The sequence below is a fragment of the Oncorhynchus nerka genome, linkage group LG3 (genome assembly GCF_034236695.1).
Source record: "Oncorhynchus nerka isolate Pitt River linkage group LG3, Oner_Uvic_2.0, whole genome shotgun sequence".
In the NCBI taxonomy this organism is placed as follows: Eukaryota; Metazoa; Chordata; class Actinopteri; order Salmoniformes; family Salmonidae; genus Oncorhynchus; species Oncorhynchus nerka.
In genome coordinates, this window is record NC_088398.1 from 52,623,503 (window position 1) to 52,640,704 (window position 17,202).

Consider the following 17,202-nt stretch of genomic DNA (forward strand, 5'->3'; position numbering starts at 1 on the left):
TATTTCAATATTTCTAAGGGCAATATTTGTTAAGCTGCATTTTGTCTTGGTCAGTGTGTGTTAAACGTCTTGAGAATTCCTTAACGTGCCAATAAACCTAACTGACTCTCTGCTCCACTTACCACAGTCTTCGTAGTGGTATCACATCGTGTCACAACTTGACACACTTTACTTTACCCCTCTCAACATAAAGTCGTCTTGTGTTTAACAGCCAAGTAATAAAGCAATACGATGTGGGTTAAGACAAGACAGATTCTGATAACAGATAACATTCACAATGTTCATGTAAAAGTTCCAAGAGTCAAGTCATGGATAAGACATTTACAGGTCACATGATCATCTATGTTCAACAGGCACCACTCATGTCCTGGGATGCTTCATGAAGTGAGATGGAAAAGTTACTACTTTGTTGTTCAGTGCATGAACCCAGTCTCTGAATGATACAGCAGCTCTGCATGGGCACATGAACTAACTATAGACAACAACAAAGCATGGCCAATAACTAGACACTCTTCTAGTCTCTGGGGGTTGTGAGGTACAACTGGACCCTTCGTAGTGGGCAAAACAGGTTGAAATGACAGTACAACTAGTCCAATGGCTGCATTTCAACCAGCTTTGGCCACTGGGTTTACACTAAAGCCAGGCATTTATTATACCCTATTTCACATCCCCATTCACATTACAAGACAGTTCTTATATAAAGTTGTGAAGTACAAGGCTCTAACATTCACCAGTTTCACGGTAGAACCTTCAGGCCTTCTATGGAACAACAATGAGCATTTATGGACGATGCAATGTTTTTGACTATTAAATGTGTTTTGACATTTTGATCACAAGTACTTTGTGATTAAGGTGTTTCTTAAACAAATGTGGCTTTTCAGTTAGTTTTCCCATCAGCCTGCCAAAATAATAAGTTGTCTTATACATCGCCTGTCATAAAAAACAAACTACATTATATCAACCTTTGCTTCCCGGCTTCATTACTTGGCTGTTATTGACATAAGCCTACAGCATAGCCAACTACCGTTGACTAGAGACCTATGTAATGTTCATGAAATTACATTTTGCTTTCCAGCACAGTGTCATTGTTTACTTTTATGCTTAAATTGAAACACAGAGGTGATTGGTATTTCTGGGGATAAAGGAATGACACAAACAAATGGCTTGTTTACTGCATAAAAGCAAGCTGCAATTAGTCAAGGATGGTCATGGGAAGAGCGCAGCTAAGCAGGGCCAGTAAGAAAGAGGTTTTGGACTGTCCTTGGCAGTGGATATGGTAAGTTATGTTATGGTATGAAAACAATTGCTAGAATGTGGAAAAAATGGGTTAAAACTCACTTTTGAATTATTTTAACTACAGGGAGGAGAGGTGTACTAGTGTACGAGTGATGGTAAAAGTGGTGGAAGTGTTTGGTAATAATGTAGTTATAGTAATATTCTGTTCCTAATCATTTTGGGGTTGTGATTAATGTACAGTAACTAGCCCATGACACATTGAATATTCACACATGATGTACTGTAAATAGTCTGTGTGTTGCCCGCAGGATGCCATCTTTCTAAATGTACTCATTTGCATAAAATGGGTTGCAAATGCAGATGAGAAGAGAGAGTGAATGGCTACCTCTCTGGGCAACATATTTAATGCTAAAGGGCTGTTCCATATTGTTCTGTACCTATTGTCCATTGGATGTGTGGATACCATACTAGTCTTTTCTTTTGTCTATGCATGTCAAAGCACCAAACCAGTAATTATTTATCCTTTTTTCCCCAAATACAAATCCATATTTCTCACCCAATGTTGTGCTACAACAAAAAGGTACACATGTGCCAGTACCCTGAGTTATAACTATGTGAGCATTTGAATAACAATACTTTGTTTGTCAAGAGGTAGTATAAAAAGCTCTGAAAACATGTGGAATCTCTCCAACGGAGACCATGGGCAAGGTAGGGCTTTTTCCCTGTGCTAATGAACTGTAAACTCTGACAGTTTTACTCTCTTCTCTGCTCTATAATGTGTTCAGTATATTTTCCCACCCCCCATGGCAGCCCAAAGTGAAACTTATCATTGGATTTTCTTGATTTGCAGATTACTTTTTACGAGGACAGGAACTTCCAAGGTCGTAGTTATGAGTGCAGCAATGACTGCACAGACCTGCACTCCTACTTCAGCCGCTGTAACTCCATCAGGGTGGAGAGTGGCTGTTTTATGATCTATGAGCGCCCCAACTACATGGGCCACCAGTATTACATGAGAAGGGGAGAATATCCTGATTATCAGCGGTGGATGGGCTTCAGTAGCTGTATCCGATCATGCCGTATGATTCCAATGGTAAGTTCTGACCGGATATGTGAAAGCTTTACTGAAGCAACGAAAGGAACCTGAAGATTACTTTTAAAACAAGAGTTGGAGCAAGGATAAGAACATCATTTATCACTCTCAAATTATCTCTGTTTATGCTTTAGATTTATGTGCTTCCTGGAATTATCTAGGAAATGTTTTTTCATATCTCGGTATCCTGTTCGGTATCCACTGGTTGCCATTTTGATTGTCCTTCTTGTTGTTCCACAGTACCGGGGTTCATATAGGATGCGAATCTACGAGAAGGCCGACTTCAGCGGTCACATGATGGAGTTCATGGATGACTGTCCCTGTGTGTCTGATCGTTTCCACCACCGCCACGTCTACTCCTGTAATATCATGAACGGCTTCTGGATCTTCTACGAGTATCCCAACTACCGGGGTCGACAGTACTTCCTGAGAACAGGAGAGTACAGGAGATACCGTGAATGGTGCGCCACCTGCGCCATTGTAGGCTCCTTTAGACGCGTCACTGACTTTTAGCCATCCTGCTCAAGCACTTGCTGTAAATACATGCTTAGTTATTAAAATGGTTCAATTTTTAACCCCTTTGTGTATGAATGATCTTTGACTTGTTTAAATAATAATGATTTAAATAACTAATATTCATTAAATGTTCACTGTGTTTTTGTGGTTTCTCATAAGTTAGTATAAAATGACACTACCATATTCAATAATTATTCAATCAAAGTCAGGTTATTACTTGTGCAAACAATGATCAAATACCACTTAATTCTCTCTAACGACTTGACCAATTAGAGTGTTTTCAGAATACTAGACTTTTGGGTACTAAAATCAAATGGCCTTAGCTACCATAAGTGGCTATCTAAGGAGGCAGGCAGGACAACATCATGTTTAGAATGAAACACCACTAAGAAGAAATAAGCATAACTCAGAACATATTGAATCTAAAGTTGAACACCACAGCATTAAGAAAATATTAAGGAATCAATATTTCATTATTCATTACAAGTAGTACAATTCCTAAGCATATATAATAATTTGTAAAGCATTCAAACATATTTAGAAACATTTATAATGGCCTCTTCATGTAAGTTAATATAAATTGAAATACAGACTTCCAGTACAGTATAAAATGAATAATGCATTTCACATACAAATAAGCCCACACTTCTGTGAAAATATAGAAAATAATCTTAAACAACAGTAAAGATCTGATGTCTTGCAAAAGACTTTGTGACACAGTTATTTATGACAAAACATAAAAACCATCATTATTATTAGAAATCAGTATTATATAACTTTAGTAATCAGTATTGAATGAATTATTGCATTAAATACAAATATACATGTGCATAGCCACATACTGTATATAGGTGATTCTCCAGAAGTGGTGCAAATTTTTGCTCACCGTTCTTGTGATCATTTTGACCCCACGGGGTGAGATCTTGTGTGGAGCCCCAGATCAAGGGAGATTATCAGTGGTCTTGTATGTCTTCCATTTCCTAATAATTGCTCCCACAGTTGATTTCTTCAAACCAAGCTGCTTACCTATTGCAGATTCAGTCTTCCCAGTCTGGTGCAGGTCTACAATTTTGTTTCTGGTGTCCTTTGACAGCTCTTTGGTCTTGGCCATAGTGGAGTTTGGAGTGTGACTGTTGGAGGTTGTGGACAGGTGTCTTTTATACTGATAACAAGTTCAAACAGATGCCATTAATACAGGTAACGAGTGGAGGACAGAGGAGCCTCTTAAAGAAGAAGTTACAGGTCTGTGAGAGCCAGAAATCTTGCTTGTTTGTAGGTGACCAAATACTTATTTTCCACCATAGTTAGCAAATAAATTCATTAAAAATCCTACAATGTGATTTTCTGGATTTTTTTTTCTCATTTTGTCTATCATAGTTGAAGTGTACCTATGACAAAAATTACAGGCCTCTCTCATCTTTTTAAGTGGGAGAACTTGCACAATTGGTGGCTGACTAAATACTTTTTTGCCCCACTGTATATATATTCATAGTATGTAAATATTATTTTTATTGTCTCTTGGTGTCTTTCCTATATATAACTCTTATTCTATTTTGTATTTATTTAATGTAATGTTATGTTGTTCATGTCTATTATAGTTCAGTACTTTTGTCATGTATTTGTATGTTCTATGTGGACCCCAGAAAGAGTGCTGCATGTGCAGTAGCTAATGGGGATCCTAACAAATGAATAAACCAATAAACTATTGTACTCTACTGTACTGTGCTCTACTGTACTCTATTATACTGCACCCTACTCTACTCTATTGTACTTTACTTTTGTGTACTCTACTGTACTGTGCTCTACTATACTGCACTGTACCCTACTCTACTGAACTCTACTGTGCTGTGCTCTACTATACAATACTGTACTGTACCTGAGTTTATTCTACTTGAGTTTCTTACAATTGAGGACCGGGCCCATGGACTCTTGATCTAGAACACTCACGACTACATAAATTCAGTCTTTAAATTGTCATGGTCTCAACTCACCGGGTCTTGCTCATAGGGACCAATGTCCGTGTATAAATCTTGGTCTTGGCTAGATATGACCATTTTCTTTGGTTCACAAACAATAGGCAACCCAATTTGAAGAAGACAATCTTTGGTCATTGGCTGGTAGCCTAGCGGTTAAGAGAGTTGGGCCAGAAACTGAAATGTCGCTGGTTCAAATCCCCAAGCTGATTAGGTGAAAAATCGGCCGATGTGCCCTTGAGCAAGGCACTTTACCCTAACTGCTTCTGTAAATTGCTATGGATAAGAGTGTATGCTAAATTGCTAAAATGTAAATATTTAATCACTCCCAACCCATAGGAATTCTCACCCAGTTGATTACTTTTAAACAGTGGAAGCCCTCTATGGTAATGTTTATACTAAGACTATCTATCTAGAGTCCTTCATTTATCTCTATGACTGACATGACACAGAAACACATGCAATTTTCCCAAATAAAGATAGGTAAAGTGATAATTTAATCATCTAACAACATAATTGATAAGTTGCATAAGTAATACAATCAATCAACAAGTTTCAGATTCATACAGTCAACACTGAACATTTTACAGAGAACAATATAGATGATATTTCTCTATATTAAATTTAAAGGTTTTGAAAATCTAAATGATCATCCTGTGCACGGTTCTCCCTTTATTGCGACGTTTTGCCACTGTTTCGGTAGTAAACATGTGAGTGGGGTGGATTAGGAATTCAGGAAAATATTTCAAATTTGCAAAACAAACAAAGTGTGTGAATAGTATATACACGGACTATACAAAACTTCAAGAACATCTGCTCTTTCCATGACATAGACTAATCAGGTGGTCCAGGTAAAAGCTATGATCCCTTATTGACGTCACAATCAGTGTAGACATGGATTGAGACATGGATTGTGTGTGTACCATTCACAGGGTAAATTGGCAAGACAAAAGATTTAGGTGCCTTTGAACAGGGTATGGTAGTAGGTGCCAGGCGTATCGGTTTCTGGTAAGAACTGCAACTCTGCTTGGTTTTTCAGGTTCAACAGTTTCACATTTATTTTAATGAAGAATGGTCCACCACCCAAAGAACATCCAACCAACTTGACACAAATGTGGGAAGCATTGGAGTCAACATGGGCCAGCATCCCTGTGAGGGTGGTGTGGAACTCAATATTTGGAAGGTGTGGAGTACGATTGAGATTGCGTCCTCTGTGGATCTGTTGGGGCGGTATGCAAATTGGAATGGGTCTAGGGTTTCCGGCATGATTGTGTTGATGTGAGCCATGACCAGCCTTTCAAAGCATTTCATGGCTAGCGACGTGAGTGCAACAGGGTGGTAATCATTTAGGCAGGTTACCTTCGCTTTCTTGGGCACAAGGACTATGATGTCTGTTTGAAACATTTAGGTATTACAGACTCGGTCAGGGAGAGGTTGAAAATATCAGTGAAGACATTTGCCAGTTTTTCCGCACATGCTTTGAGTACACGACCTGGTAATCTGTCTGGCCCTGCAGTTTTGTGAATGTTAATCTGTTTAAAGATATTGCTCACATCAGCTAAGGACAGCAGAATCACACAGTCGTCCAGAACAACTGATGCTCTCATGCATGCTTCAGTGTTGCTTGCCTTTAAGTGAGCATAAAAGGCATTTAGCTCGTCTGGTAGGCTCGCGTCACTGGGCAGCTTGCGTCTGGGTTTCCCTTTGTAGTTTGAAATATTTTTCAAGCCCTGCCACATCCAACGAGCGTCAGAGCCGGTGTAGTAGCATTCAATTTTAGTTCTGTATTGACGCTTTGCCTGTTTGTGTTATGCAATACATGACAGTACCCCCCCACTCAACGAGCGCCTCCTGGCGCACTCGAGGAGGAAACCTGGCGGCAACGGAGGAAATCATCGATCAGCGAACGGTCCAGCACGTCCCGAGATGGAACCCAACTCCTTTCCTCAGGACCGTACCCCTCCCAATCCACTAGGTACTGATGACCACGGCCCCGAGGACGAATGGGGGCGCGAAGAAAGGGCTTAACACAGGAGACATGGAAGACCGGGTGGACGCGACGAAGATCTTCGTTGCGGAAGAAGAAGTCGCACTGCGACAGGATTAATGACCTGAGAAATACAGAACGGACCAATGAACCGCGGGGTCAACTTGCGAGAAGCTGTCTTAAGGGGAAGGTTTTGAGTGGAAAGCCATACTCTCTGACCGCGACAATATCTAGGACTCTTAGTCCTACGCTTATTAGCGGCTCTCACAGTCTGTGCCCTATAACGGCAAAGTGCAGACCTGACCCTCTTCCAGGTGCGCTCACAACGTTGGACAAAAGCCTGAGCGGAGGGGACGCTGGACTCGGCGAGCTGAGACGAGAACAGAGGAGGCTGGTACCCGAGGCTACTCTGAAAAGGAGATAGCCCGGTCGCAGACGAAGGAAGCGAGTTGTGAGCATATTCTGCCCAGGGGAGCTGTTCTGCCCAAGACGCAGGGTTTCGAAAAGAAAGACTGCGTAAGATGCGACCAATAGTCTGATTGGCCCGTTCTGCTTGACCGTTAGACTGGGGGTGAAAGCCGGAAGAGAGACTGACGGAAGCCCCAATCAAACGGCAAAACTCCCTCCAAAATTGAGACGTGAATTGCGGACCCCTGTCCGAAACGACGTCTGACGGAAGGCCATGAATTCTGAAAACATTCTCAATGATGATTTGTGCCGTCTCTTTAGCAGAAGGAAGCTTAGCGAGGGGAATAAAATGAGCCGCCTTAGAGAACCTATCGACTACCGTTAGAATAACAGTCTTCCCCGCTGACGAAGGCAGTCCGGTAATAAAATCTAAGGCGATGTGAGACCACGGTCGAGAGGGAATGGAAAGCGGTCTGAGACGGCCGGCAGGAGGGGAGTTACCGGACTTAGTCTGCGCGCAGTCCGAACAAGCAGCCACGAAACGACGCGTGTCACGCTCCTGAGTGGGCCACCAAAAACGCTGGCGAATGGAAGTAAGCGTACCCCGAACGCCGGGGTGGCCGGCTAACTTGGCAGAGTGAGCCCACTGAAGAATGGCCAGACGAGTAGGAACGGGAACGAAAAGAAGGTTCTTAGGACAAGCGCGCGGCGACGGAGTGTGAGTGAGTGCTTGCTTTACCTGCCTCTCAATTCCCCAGACAGTCAACCCGACAACACGCCCCTCAGGGAGAATCCCCCCGGGGTCAGTAGAGGCTACTGAAGAACTGAAGAGACGGGATAACGCATCAGGCTTGGGGTACTTAGAGCCCGGACGATAAGAAATTACGAACTCGAAACGAGCGAAAAACAGCGCCCAACGAGCCTGACGCGCATTAAGTCATTTGGCAGAACGGATGTACTCAAGGTTCCTATGGTCAGTCCAAACGACAAAAGGAACGGTCGCCCCCTCCAACCACTGTCGCCATTCGCCTAGGGCTAAGCGGATGGCGAGCAGTTCGCGGTTTCCCACATCATAGTTACGTTCCGACGGCGACAGGCGATGAGAAAAATACGCGCAAGGGTGGACCTTGTCGTCAGAGAGGGAGCGCTGGGAAAGAATGGCTCCCACGCCCACCTCTGACGCGTCGACCTCGACAATGAACTGTCTAGAGACGTCAGGTGTAACAAGGATAGGTGCGGATGTAAAACGCTTCTTGAGGAGATCAAAAGCTCCCTGGGCAGAAACGGACCACTTAAAGCACGTCTTGACAGAAGTAAGGGCTGTGAGAGGAGCTGCCACCTGACCGAAATTACGGATGAAACGACGATAGAAATTCACGAAGCCGAGAAAGCGCTGCAGCTCGACGCGTGACTTAGGGACGGGCCAATCGATGACAGCTTGGACCTTAGCGGGATCCATCTTAATGCCTTCAGCGGAAATAACAGAACCGAGAAATGTGACGGAGGAGGCATGAAAAGAGCACTTCTCAGCCTTCACATAAAGACAATTCTCTAAAAGGCGCTGGAGGACACGTCGAACGTGCTGAACATGAATCTGGAGTGACGGTGAAAAAATCAGGATATCGTCAAGGTAAACGAAAACAAAGATGTTCAGCATGTCTCTCAGGACATCATTCACTAATGCCTGAAAGACAGCTGGAGCGTTAGCGAGGCCGAACGGCAGAACCCGGTATTCAAAGTGCCCTAACGGAGTGTTAAACGCCGTTTTCCACTCGTCCCCCTCCCTGATGCGCACGAGATGGTAAGCGTTACGAAGGTCCAACTTAGTGAAAAACCTGGCTCCCTGCAGGATCTCGAAGGCTGAAGACATAAGGGGAAGCGGATAACGATTCTTAACTGTTATGTCATTCAGCCCTCGATAATCTATGCAGGGGCGCAGGGACCCGTCCTTCTTCTTAACAAAAAAGAACCCCGCTCCGGCGGGAGAGGAGGAGGGAACTATGGTACCGGCGTCGAGAGCTACAGACAAATAATCTTCGAGAGCCTTACGTTCGGGAGCCGACAGAGAGTATAGTCTACCCCGGGGGGGAGTGGTTCCCGGAAGGAGATCAATACTACAATCATACGACCGGTGCGGAGGAAGAGAGGTGGCCCTGGACCGACTGAACACCGTGCGCAGATCGTGATATTCCTCCGGCACCCCCGTCAAATCACCAGGCTCCTCCTTTGAAGAAGAGACAGAGGAAACAGGAGGGATAGCAGACATTAAACACTTCACATGACAAGAGACGTTCCAGGAGAGGATAGAATTACTAGACCAATTAATAGAAGGATTATGACACACTAGCCAGGGATGGCCCAAAACAACAGGTGTAAAAGGTGAACGAAAAATTAAAAAAGAAATGGTCTCGCTATGATTACCAGAGACAGTGAGGGTTAACCAGTTGCTCCTACCCTCTACTTTTTTGAACATTTTGTTAAAAATCGCGCAACATTTCAGCACCCTGCTACTCATGCCAGGAATATAGTACGTTCATATGGTTAGAATGTGTGGATAGGAAACCCTCGGACGTTTTTAAAACTGGTTAAATCACGACTGTGGCTATAACATAACGTGCGTTACATCGGAAAGCGCAGGAAAACCTGATCACAGAAAATGGAAATAAATATCCTTGCGCCACTTCCAGCAATTGTTCACAGTGAGCCGAATTAGATAAGACCGAGCATTCAACTCCCACAGCATCCCCATGTTGTCTAGAGTCTTGTGAATTGAATCATCTTTGATTCTTGGTTGAACCGAAACAGGGGCACCACTTACCTCCAGTCTCCGCCCAGATCATTCTGGAAGAGCTCTCTCGTGAAATTTTTTCCAAGACGACAGCTAATGATTTTTACATCGCCTACGGATGATTTTTATCGCTTATTAACGTTTACTAATACCTAAAGTAGCATTACAAACGTATTTCGAAGTGTTTTGTGAAAGTTTATCGTCTACTTTTTGAATTTAAAAAAATTACGTTACGTTGTGAAATCGCTGTTTTTTTCGTTTATCACACAGTCTACATATAACGATATCTTGGCTTTATATGGCCCGATTTAATCGAAATAAAGACCCAATAGTGTTTATGGGACATCTAGGAGTGCCAACAAAGAAGATGGTGAAAGGTAATGACTGTTTTCTATTTTATTGTGCGGTTTGTGTAACGCCAAAATGCTAATTATTTTGTTTACGTCCCCTGCTGTGCTTTTGTGTTGTAGTGTATTGGTGCATGCTATCAGATAATAGCTTCTCATGCTGTCGCCGAAAAGCATTTAAAAAATCTGACTTGTTGCCTGGATTCACAACGAGTGTAGCTTTAATTCGATACCCTGCATGTGTATTTTAATGAACTTTTGAGTTTTAACTAATACTATTAGCATTTAGCGTAGCGCATTTGCATTTCCAGAGCTCTAGTTGGGACGCAAGCGTCCCAAGTAGAAGCAAGAGGTTTAAAGGTAGCGTTTCACGCTGAATCCTGGGGAGAGGGCTACCATCCAAAGCGAACAAGGTCGTGGACTTCCCTAACCGTCTGAGAGGAATGTCATGTTCCCGAGCCCATGCTTCGTCCATAAAACAGCCCTCCGCCCCAGAGTCTATCAAGGCACTGCAGGAAGCTGCCGAACCGGTCCAGCGTAGATGGACCGACAAGGTAGTACAGGATCTTGAAGGAGAGACCTGAGTAGTAGCGCTCACCAGTAGCCCTCCGCTTACTGATGAGCTCTGGCCTTTTACTGGACATGAAGTGACAAAATGACCAGCGGAACCGCAATAGAGACAGAGGCGGTTGGAGATTCTCCGTTCCCTCTCCTTAGTCGAGATGCGGATACCCCCCAGCTGCATAGGCTCAGCACCCGAGCTAGTGGAGGAAGATGGTAGTGATGCGGAGAGGGGGGCAACGGATAACGCGAGCTCCCTTCCACGAGCTTGGTGACGAAGATCAACCCGTCGTTCTATGCGAATAGCGAGTTCAATCAAGGAATCCACGCTGGGAGGAACCTCCCGGGAGAGAATCTCATCCTTTACCTCCGCGCGGAGACCCTCCAGAAAACGAGCGAGCAAAGCCGGCTCGTTCCAGTCACTGGAGGCAGCAAGAGTGCGAAACTCAATAGAGTAATCTGTTATGGATCGATTACCTTGACATAGGGAAGACAGGACCCTGGAAGCTTCTTCCCCAAAAACAGAACGATCAAAAACCCATATCATCTCCTCCTTAAAGTCCTGATACTGGTTAGTACACTCAGCCCTCGCCTCCCAGATTGCCGTGCCCCACTCACGAGCCCGTCCAGTAAGGAGAGATATGACGTAGGCGATACGAGCTGTGCCCCTGGAGTAAGTGTTGGGCTGGAGAGAAAACACAATATCACACTGGGTGAGGAACGAGCGGCATTCAGTGGGCTCCCCAGAGTAACACGGCGGGTTATTAATTCTGGGCTCCGGAGATTCGGAAGCCCTGGAAGTGGCCGGTGGATCGAGGCGGAGATGGTGAATCTGTTTCGAGAGGTCGGAGGCTTGGGCGGCCAGGGTCTCAACGGCATGTCGAGCAGCAAACAATTCCTGCTCGTGTCTGCCTAGCATCGCTCCCTGGATCTCGACGGCTGAGTGGAGAGGATCCGACGTCGCTGGGTCCATTCTTGGTCAGATTCTTCTGTTATGCAGGTGAGTGAGGACCCAAAAGCGCTTTAACAGAAACAGAGTCTTTTAATGTCAAAACACAGGGAAGACATAGATCCTCTTCAGATGTATCGATTGACAACATAGACAACCCGCAGAGAGGGCGACAAATAATTCATAAAGTCCTCTGATCTTAACAGGAGAGTCCCCTTCTAGCAGCAGAGGAGAATAGCAGGGTTAGCGGCGACAGACTGCTGGTCTCTCCGGGTAGGCGCGGGTTGTAGAGGACAGAGTTACCTGATCACACGTAGCATCTGATGAAGAGGCAGATTACGACAGGACAGGACAAGGGTGAAGCAAACGAGAATCTGACAAAGACAGAAGCAGAAACAGAGAGAGAAATAGAGACCTAATCAGAGGGAAAAAGGGAACAGGTGGGAGAGGGTAAACGAGGTAGTTAGAGGAGATGAGGAACAGCTGGGGGAAGGAAAGGAAGAGAAGGTAACCTAATACGACCAGCAGGGGGAAACGAAGTGAAGAGAAGGAACAGGAACAAGACATAACATGACAATACATGACAGTTTGATGGTTTATCTGAGGGCATAGCAGGATTTCTTATAAGCGTCAGGATAAGTGTCCCGCTCCTTGAAATCGGTGCGGATGTTGTCTGTAATCCATGGCTTCTGGTTGGGAAATGTACGTACGGTCACTGTGGGGACGACGTTGTCGATGCACTTATTGATTAAGCCGGTGACTGAGGTGGAATACTCCTCAATGCCATTGGATGAATCTCGGAACATATTCCAGTCGGTGCTAGCAAAACAGTCCTGTAGCGTAGTATCCGCGTCATCTGACCACTTCCGTATTGAGCGAGTCACTGGTACCAAATGCTTTAGTTTTTGCTTGTAAGCAGGAATCAGGAGGATATAATTATGGTCTGATTTGCCAAATGGAGGGCGAGAGAGAGCTTTGTATGCGTCTCTGTGTGTGGAGTAAAGGTGGTCTAGAGGTTTTTCCTCTGGTTGCAGATGTGACATGCTGGTAGAAATGAGGTAAAATGGATTTAAGTTTCCCTGCATTAAAGGCCGCTTCTGGATGAGCATTTTCTTGTTTGCTTATGGCCTTATACAACTCATTGAGTGTTTTCTTTGTGCAAGCATTGGTTTGTGGTGGTAAATAGACGACTATGAATAATATAGATGAGAACTCTCTCCGTAGATTGTGTGGTCTACAGCTTATCGTGAGGTATTCTACCTCAGGCGAGCAATACCTCGAGACTTCTTTAATATTAGACATCGCGCTCCAGCAGTTATTGACAAACAGACACACACTCCGGCCCCTCGTCTTACCAGACGCTGTTGCTCTGTCCTGCCGATGCACAGAGATGCCAGCCAGCTCTATATTATCCGTGTCTTCGTTCAGCCATGTCTCAGTGAAACATAAGATATTATAGCTTTTAATGTCCCGTTGGTAGGATAGTCTTAATTGTAGATCGTCCAGTTTATTTTCAAATGATTGCACGTGATTGCACGTTGAGAAGTGGTGGTTTACCTACTCGTCTGGCAAGTCACCCTGCCCTCCCCCTTTCATCCATCTTTTCTTCACGTTGATTATGGGGGATTTAGGCCTTGTCTTGACAATGCAGTATATCCTTCACATCGGACTCATTAAAGAAAACATCTTCGTCCAGTTCGAGGTGAGTAATCGCTGTTCTGATGTCCAGAAGCTCTTTTTGGTCATAAGAGACGGTAGTAGCAACATTATGTACACATGTTTTCATCAAATTGACTGTTGTAAGTCTGTGCATGATGACGTAGTGCACATAAAAATTAATTTGTGGTTAAATTCCTATGAGCTGAATAAAAAATACGAGTTAAATGGGTTTCCATCACAGGAGGTTAGTGACACCTTAATTGGAGAGGACGGGCTCGTGGTAATGGCTGGTGCGGTATAAGTGAAATGGTATCAACATGGTTTCCATGTGTTTGATGCCATTCCATTCACTCCGTTCCAGACATTTTTATGAGCCGTCCTCACCTCAGCAGTATCCACTGGTTTTCATCGCATTTTCAACTCTACTGATGATTTTGTCAGAAGAAATGTTGTGTTGTATAGCGAATGTGCACACTGTAGTCTTGGCATGTGCACTTTAGCCAACAGCTGGCAGATACAGTGAGGGTATAGCCTACATGATGAGAGCGAGATAATTTGTGTTTGTCAAATGGCACCAGAATAAGAACCTTGATATTTATTGGAAAGAAGTATCAAGCTCATCACTGTGCACTTTCACCACCCTGTGAAGTTCGTCATCACTTATTTCATCTGTAGCCTAATAAACTGCATGCTTTGCTGAATCATAGCAGGAGGACCACACAACATGTCACTGTGTGACACCAAGTTTACTTCAATACGATGGTTATTATATCAATATTTCCGCACGAAGGCGTTTCCACCGCTATTTCTTGCATCATTCATTTTACCAACACAAAAATATCCCACCTGGTCTAGCTTAGTTTGTTTTGTCGACATTTGCAAAGTTTACCAGAAAATGTGCTGTTTACATCAGGCCTGTCGTGACAGTTTTTTATCCAACATGTACTTTACTGGCATAAAAAGGCTGGATGGAAACCTGGTTAGTGAACAATCATATATTCACATGCAAGCCTCACATAAACGCCAGCCCCTTTCAGACCCAATTCCATTTTTGGACTGAAGGAAATACATGCACTTGTGACTGGAAGGTGTAACTGTTGTCATTATAAATCAATCACCCATCAAAACCAATTCACATCTTAATTTCATTAAACTAACATTCTTCAATTTATTTATCTGTACACTATCCAGTGGATAAACTCAAATGATGAATGACAAATGCAATTTACAGGCAGGTTAAACAACCTTTTCCTTTACTAAGGGAGAGAACAGCTTTGAATAAGATTCTATAGTTGTATATTAAAATATTATTATTTCAAGTACATAAAATCACAATAAAAGTGCTGTTCAAACAAGACCAGTATGTATGCTCTACTAGATTAAGGACATCATAAACGCACTTCTTCTTTCACTATAACTGTAATATTGGTCTCTGTGTGTTCAACAGAGATGTGTTCTGAAAATCGACCTCATCTCAGTTCTCTACTGTACATCCTCGATTACTGGACCATACTGTATGCAAAGAACATTCTTACTGATAAGCGTACACAAAAGTGATGCTTATAATGAAACAGACAACACAGGTCATCACTGCCAGAAATGTATGGATGAAAACCATTGTTACACTTCATAGGCCCTGATCAGCGAAAGTGTCATACTGCTCAATCATCAGCTTTGGACAATTTGAATAACAACACATCATGGCCCCCTGGTTTTTGTATAAAATGACTGCACAATGATGGTAGAAGCACAAGCTGATCCACTGTCAACCACCAACCACCAACATGGGCAAGGTAATCTGATCCGACTCACAGTAGCTACATGTAGGCTACAGTTTTACAAAAGTGAAATGTACATCCTATATTCAGTAAATATAATAGTACAGTAACATTATTTATCTGTTATAAGAATCAGTTCTTATGGGAATTCAGTAATTCAACATTACCCAGAGTCTAAAAATGCATTAGCCTATAGGCTTGATGATTTTTTGCCTTTTCAGGAATTGTTATACAGTATGTCTCTCTTTTCCTATAGATTATCTTCTACGAGGAGAGGAACTTCCAGGGCCGCAACTATGAGTGCATGAGCGACTGCCCTGACATGTCCCCCTACATGTCCCGCTGCCAGTCCTGCAGGGTTGAGAGCGGCTGCTTCATGGTGTATGAGCGCAACAACTTCATGGGCCAGCAGTTCTTCATGAGGAGGGGAGAGTACCCTGACATGCAGCGCATGATGAGCATGGGCATGATGTTCGACAACATCAGGTCCTGCAGAATGATCCCCATGGTAAGACACCTTATCTCATAGATGATACATTATAGTGTAATTTCCTATTTGAAGATATACAACATTCAAAGTACATAAGTGTCCTAAAATAATGTTGTTCTTTTTATTGCATTTCAGCACAGAGGATCCTTCAAGATGAGGATCTACGAGAGGGAGAACTTCGGAGGTCAGATGCACGAGATGATGGACGACTGTGACTCCATCCAGGAGCGTTACCGCATGTCCGACTGCCAGTCCTGCAACGTGATGGATGGCCACTGGCTGATGTACGAGCAGCCCCACTTCAGAGGAAGGATGATGTACATGAGGCCTGGAGAGTACAAGAACTTCAGGGAGATGAGCATGGGCATGAGCCAGGGATCCATGAGATTCATGAGCATGAAGCGTATCAATGATATGTGCAATTAAATGTCTTTAATTGTTCATGGTAATAAAATAATTGAAGATCTTTCATAACTTAATTGTCTTTCTGATTTTGATACCAGTATTCATCTTAAGGCAAAATAAATTGGACACAATATTTAAAATATCACTGAAGCTTTGTAAATATTCCCACAATGATTACATGGGCATGTACATGTACAGTATAAGTATCTAGTAGGGTACACATGGTACAACATCTTCAAGCAAACCTTTTAAATTGTGCAAGCTGCCTCCAAGTTTCAGGTCATACCTGAATGCTTTTGTAAAGTTTATTAGTTATTGACTGTAGTTCATAGATCGTTTTTCAAATCAGTAAGAAATAGTTATAATAGAAGGGTTGAAATGACGTGTTTGTCATTTTAACTGGTTGCCTGAGCTTACATGGCTGCACTAGTATTCATTTCAGTAGTAATCAATAACATTACAATCATATATAACCTCCCTATTTTGCAAGCACCAAGATAACAATCACGTCATTTCAAACATTTGGTTACAACTGTTTAGCTATTTATCTGATCTATAAACTAATAATTAACATGAACATAAATCCCTTTACCTTAATATACATTTTATTGGAACAACTGGAACATTATTTAATTAACTACATTACATATAATTATATATTTAAATATATATAAATACATTTTGAATATGTTAAAGCCTCGTGTTATGGAAAGGGAATGTAGAGGAGGAGACAGATACAGTGAGTAAGAGAGAGGGGAATGACCAAGATGGGGTTCGTAACCCCGTTGCCAGTGGGTAATGTCTATATAATGTCTCAACAGGAGGCCCACAACTGTAGATGTAGATGGTCTTCATATCAAACAAATAGCATAACATATTTATGGAATATGTTACCAAGGGATAGCGTACATAAAGGTCCAAATCAATTTGGAAACCACAGGTCCATGTGCTAAACTCAAACTTTTTTGTAAATCATGCTTTGAGGTCAAATTAACATTATGCAACTCAATTA

General features: G+C 42.9%; 1 protein-coding gene across 1 annotated transcript; it reads left to right on the top strand.

Moving 5' to 3' along the window:
• The first annotated feature begins 1,920 nt into the window (after nt 1-1,920).
• On the top strand, nt 1,921-16,259 carry LOC115115655 (beta/gamma crystallin domain-containing protein 2-like). The gene is made up of 7 exons (XM_029644142.2): nt 1,921-1,944; nt 2,087-2,329; nt 2,570-2,841; nt 4,444-4,447; nt 15,263-15,310; nt 15,552-15,803; nt 15,921-16,259. The coding sequence occupies exons 1-7, from the start codon at nt 1,936-1,938 to the stop codon at nt 16,209-16,211; spliced, it is 1,119 nt and encodes a 372-aa protein (XP_029500002.2). The 5' UTR covers nt 1,921-1,935; the 3' UTR covers nt 16,212-16,259.
• The last annotated feature ends 943 nt before the right edge of the window (nt 16,260-17,202 follow it).

What these genes read in the sequence shown, in the direction of transcription:
- LOC115115655 (XM_029644142.2), top strand. An exon ending in CAACCACCAACATGGGCAAG is followed by an intron (nt 15,311 to 15,551) that starts GTAATCTGATCC and finishes CTTTTCCTATAG; the next exon opens with ATTATCTTCTACGAGGAGAG. An exon ending in CCTGCAGAATGATCCCCATG is followed by an intron (nt 15,804 to 15,920) that starts GTAAGACACCTT and finishes ATTGCATTTCAG; the next exon opens with CACAGAGGATCCTTCAAGAT.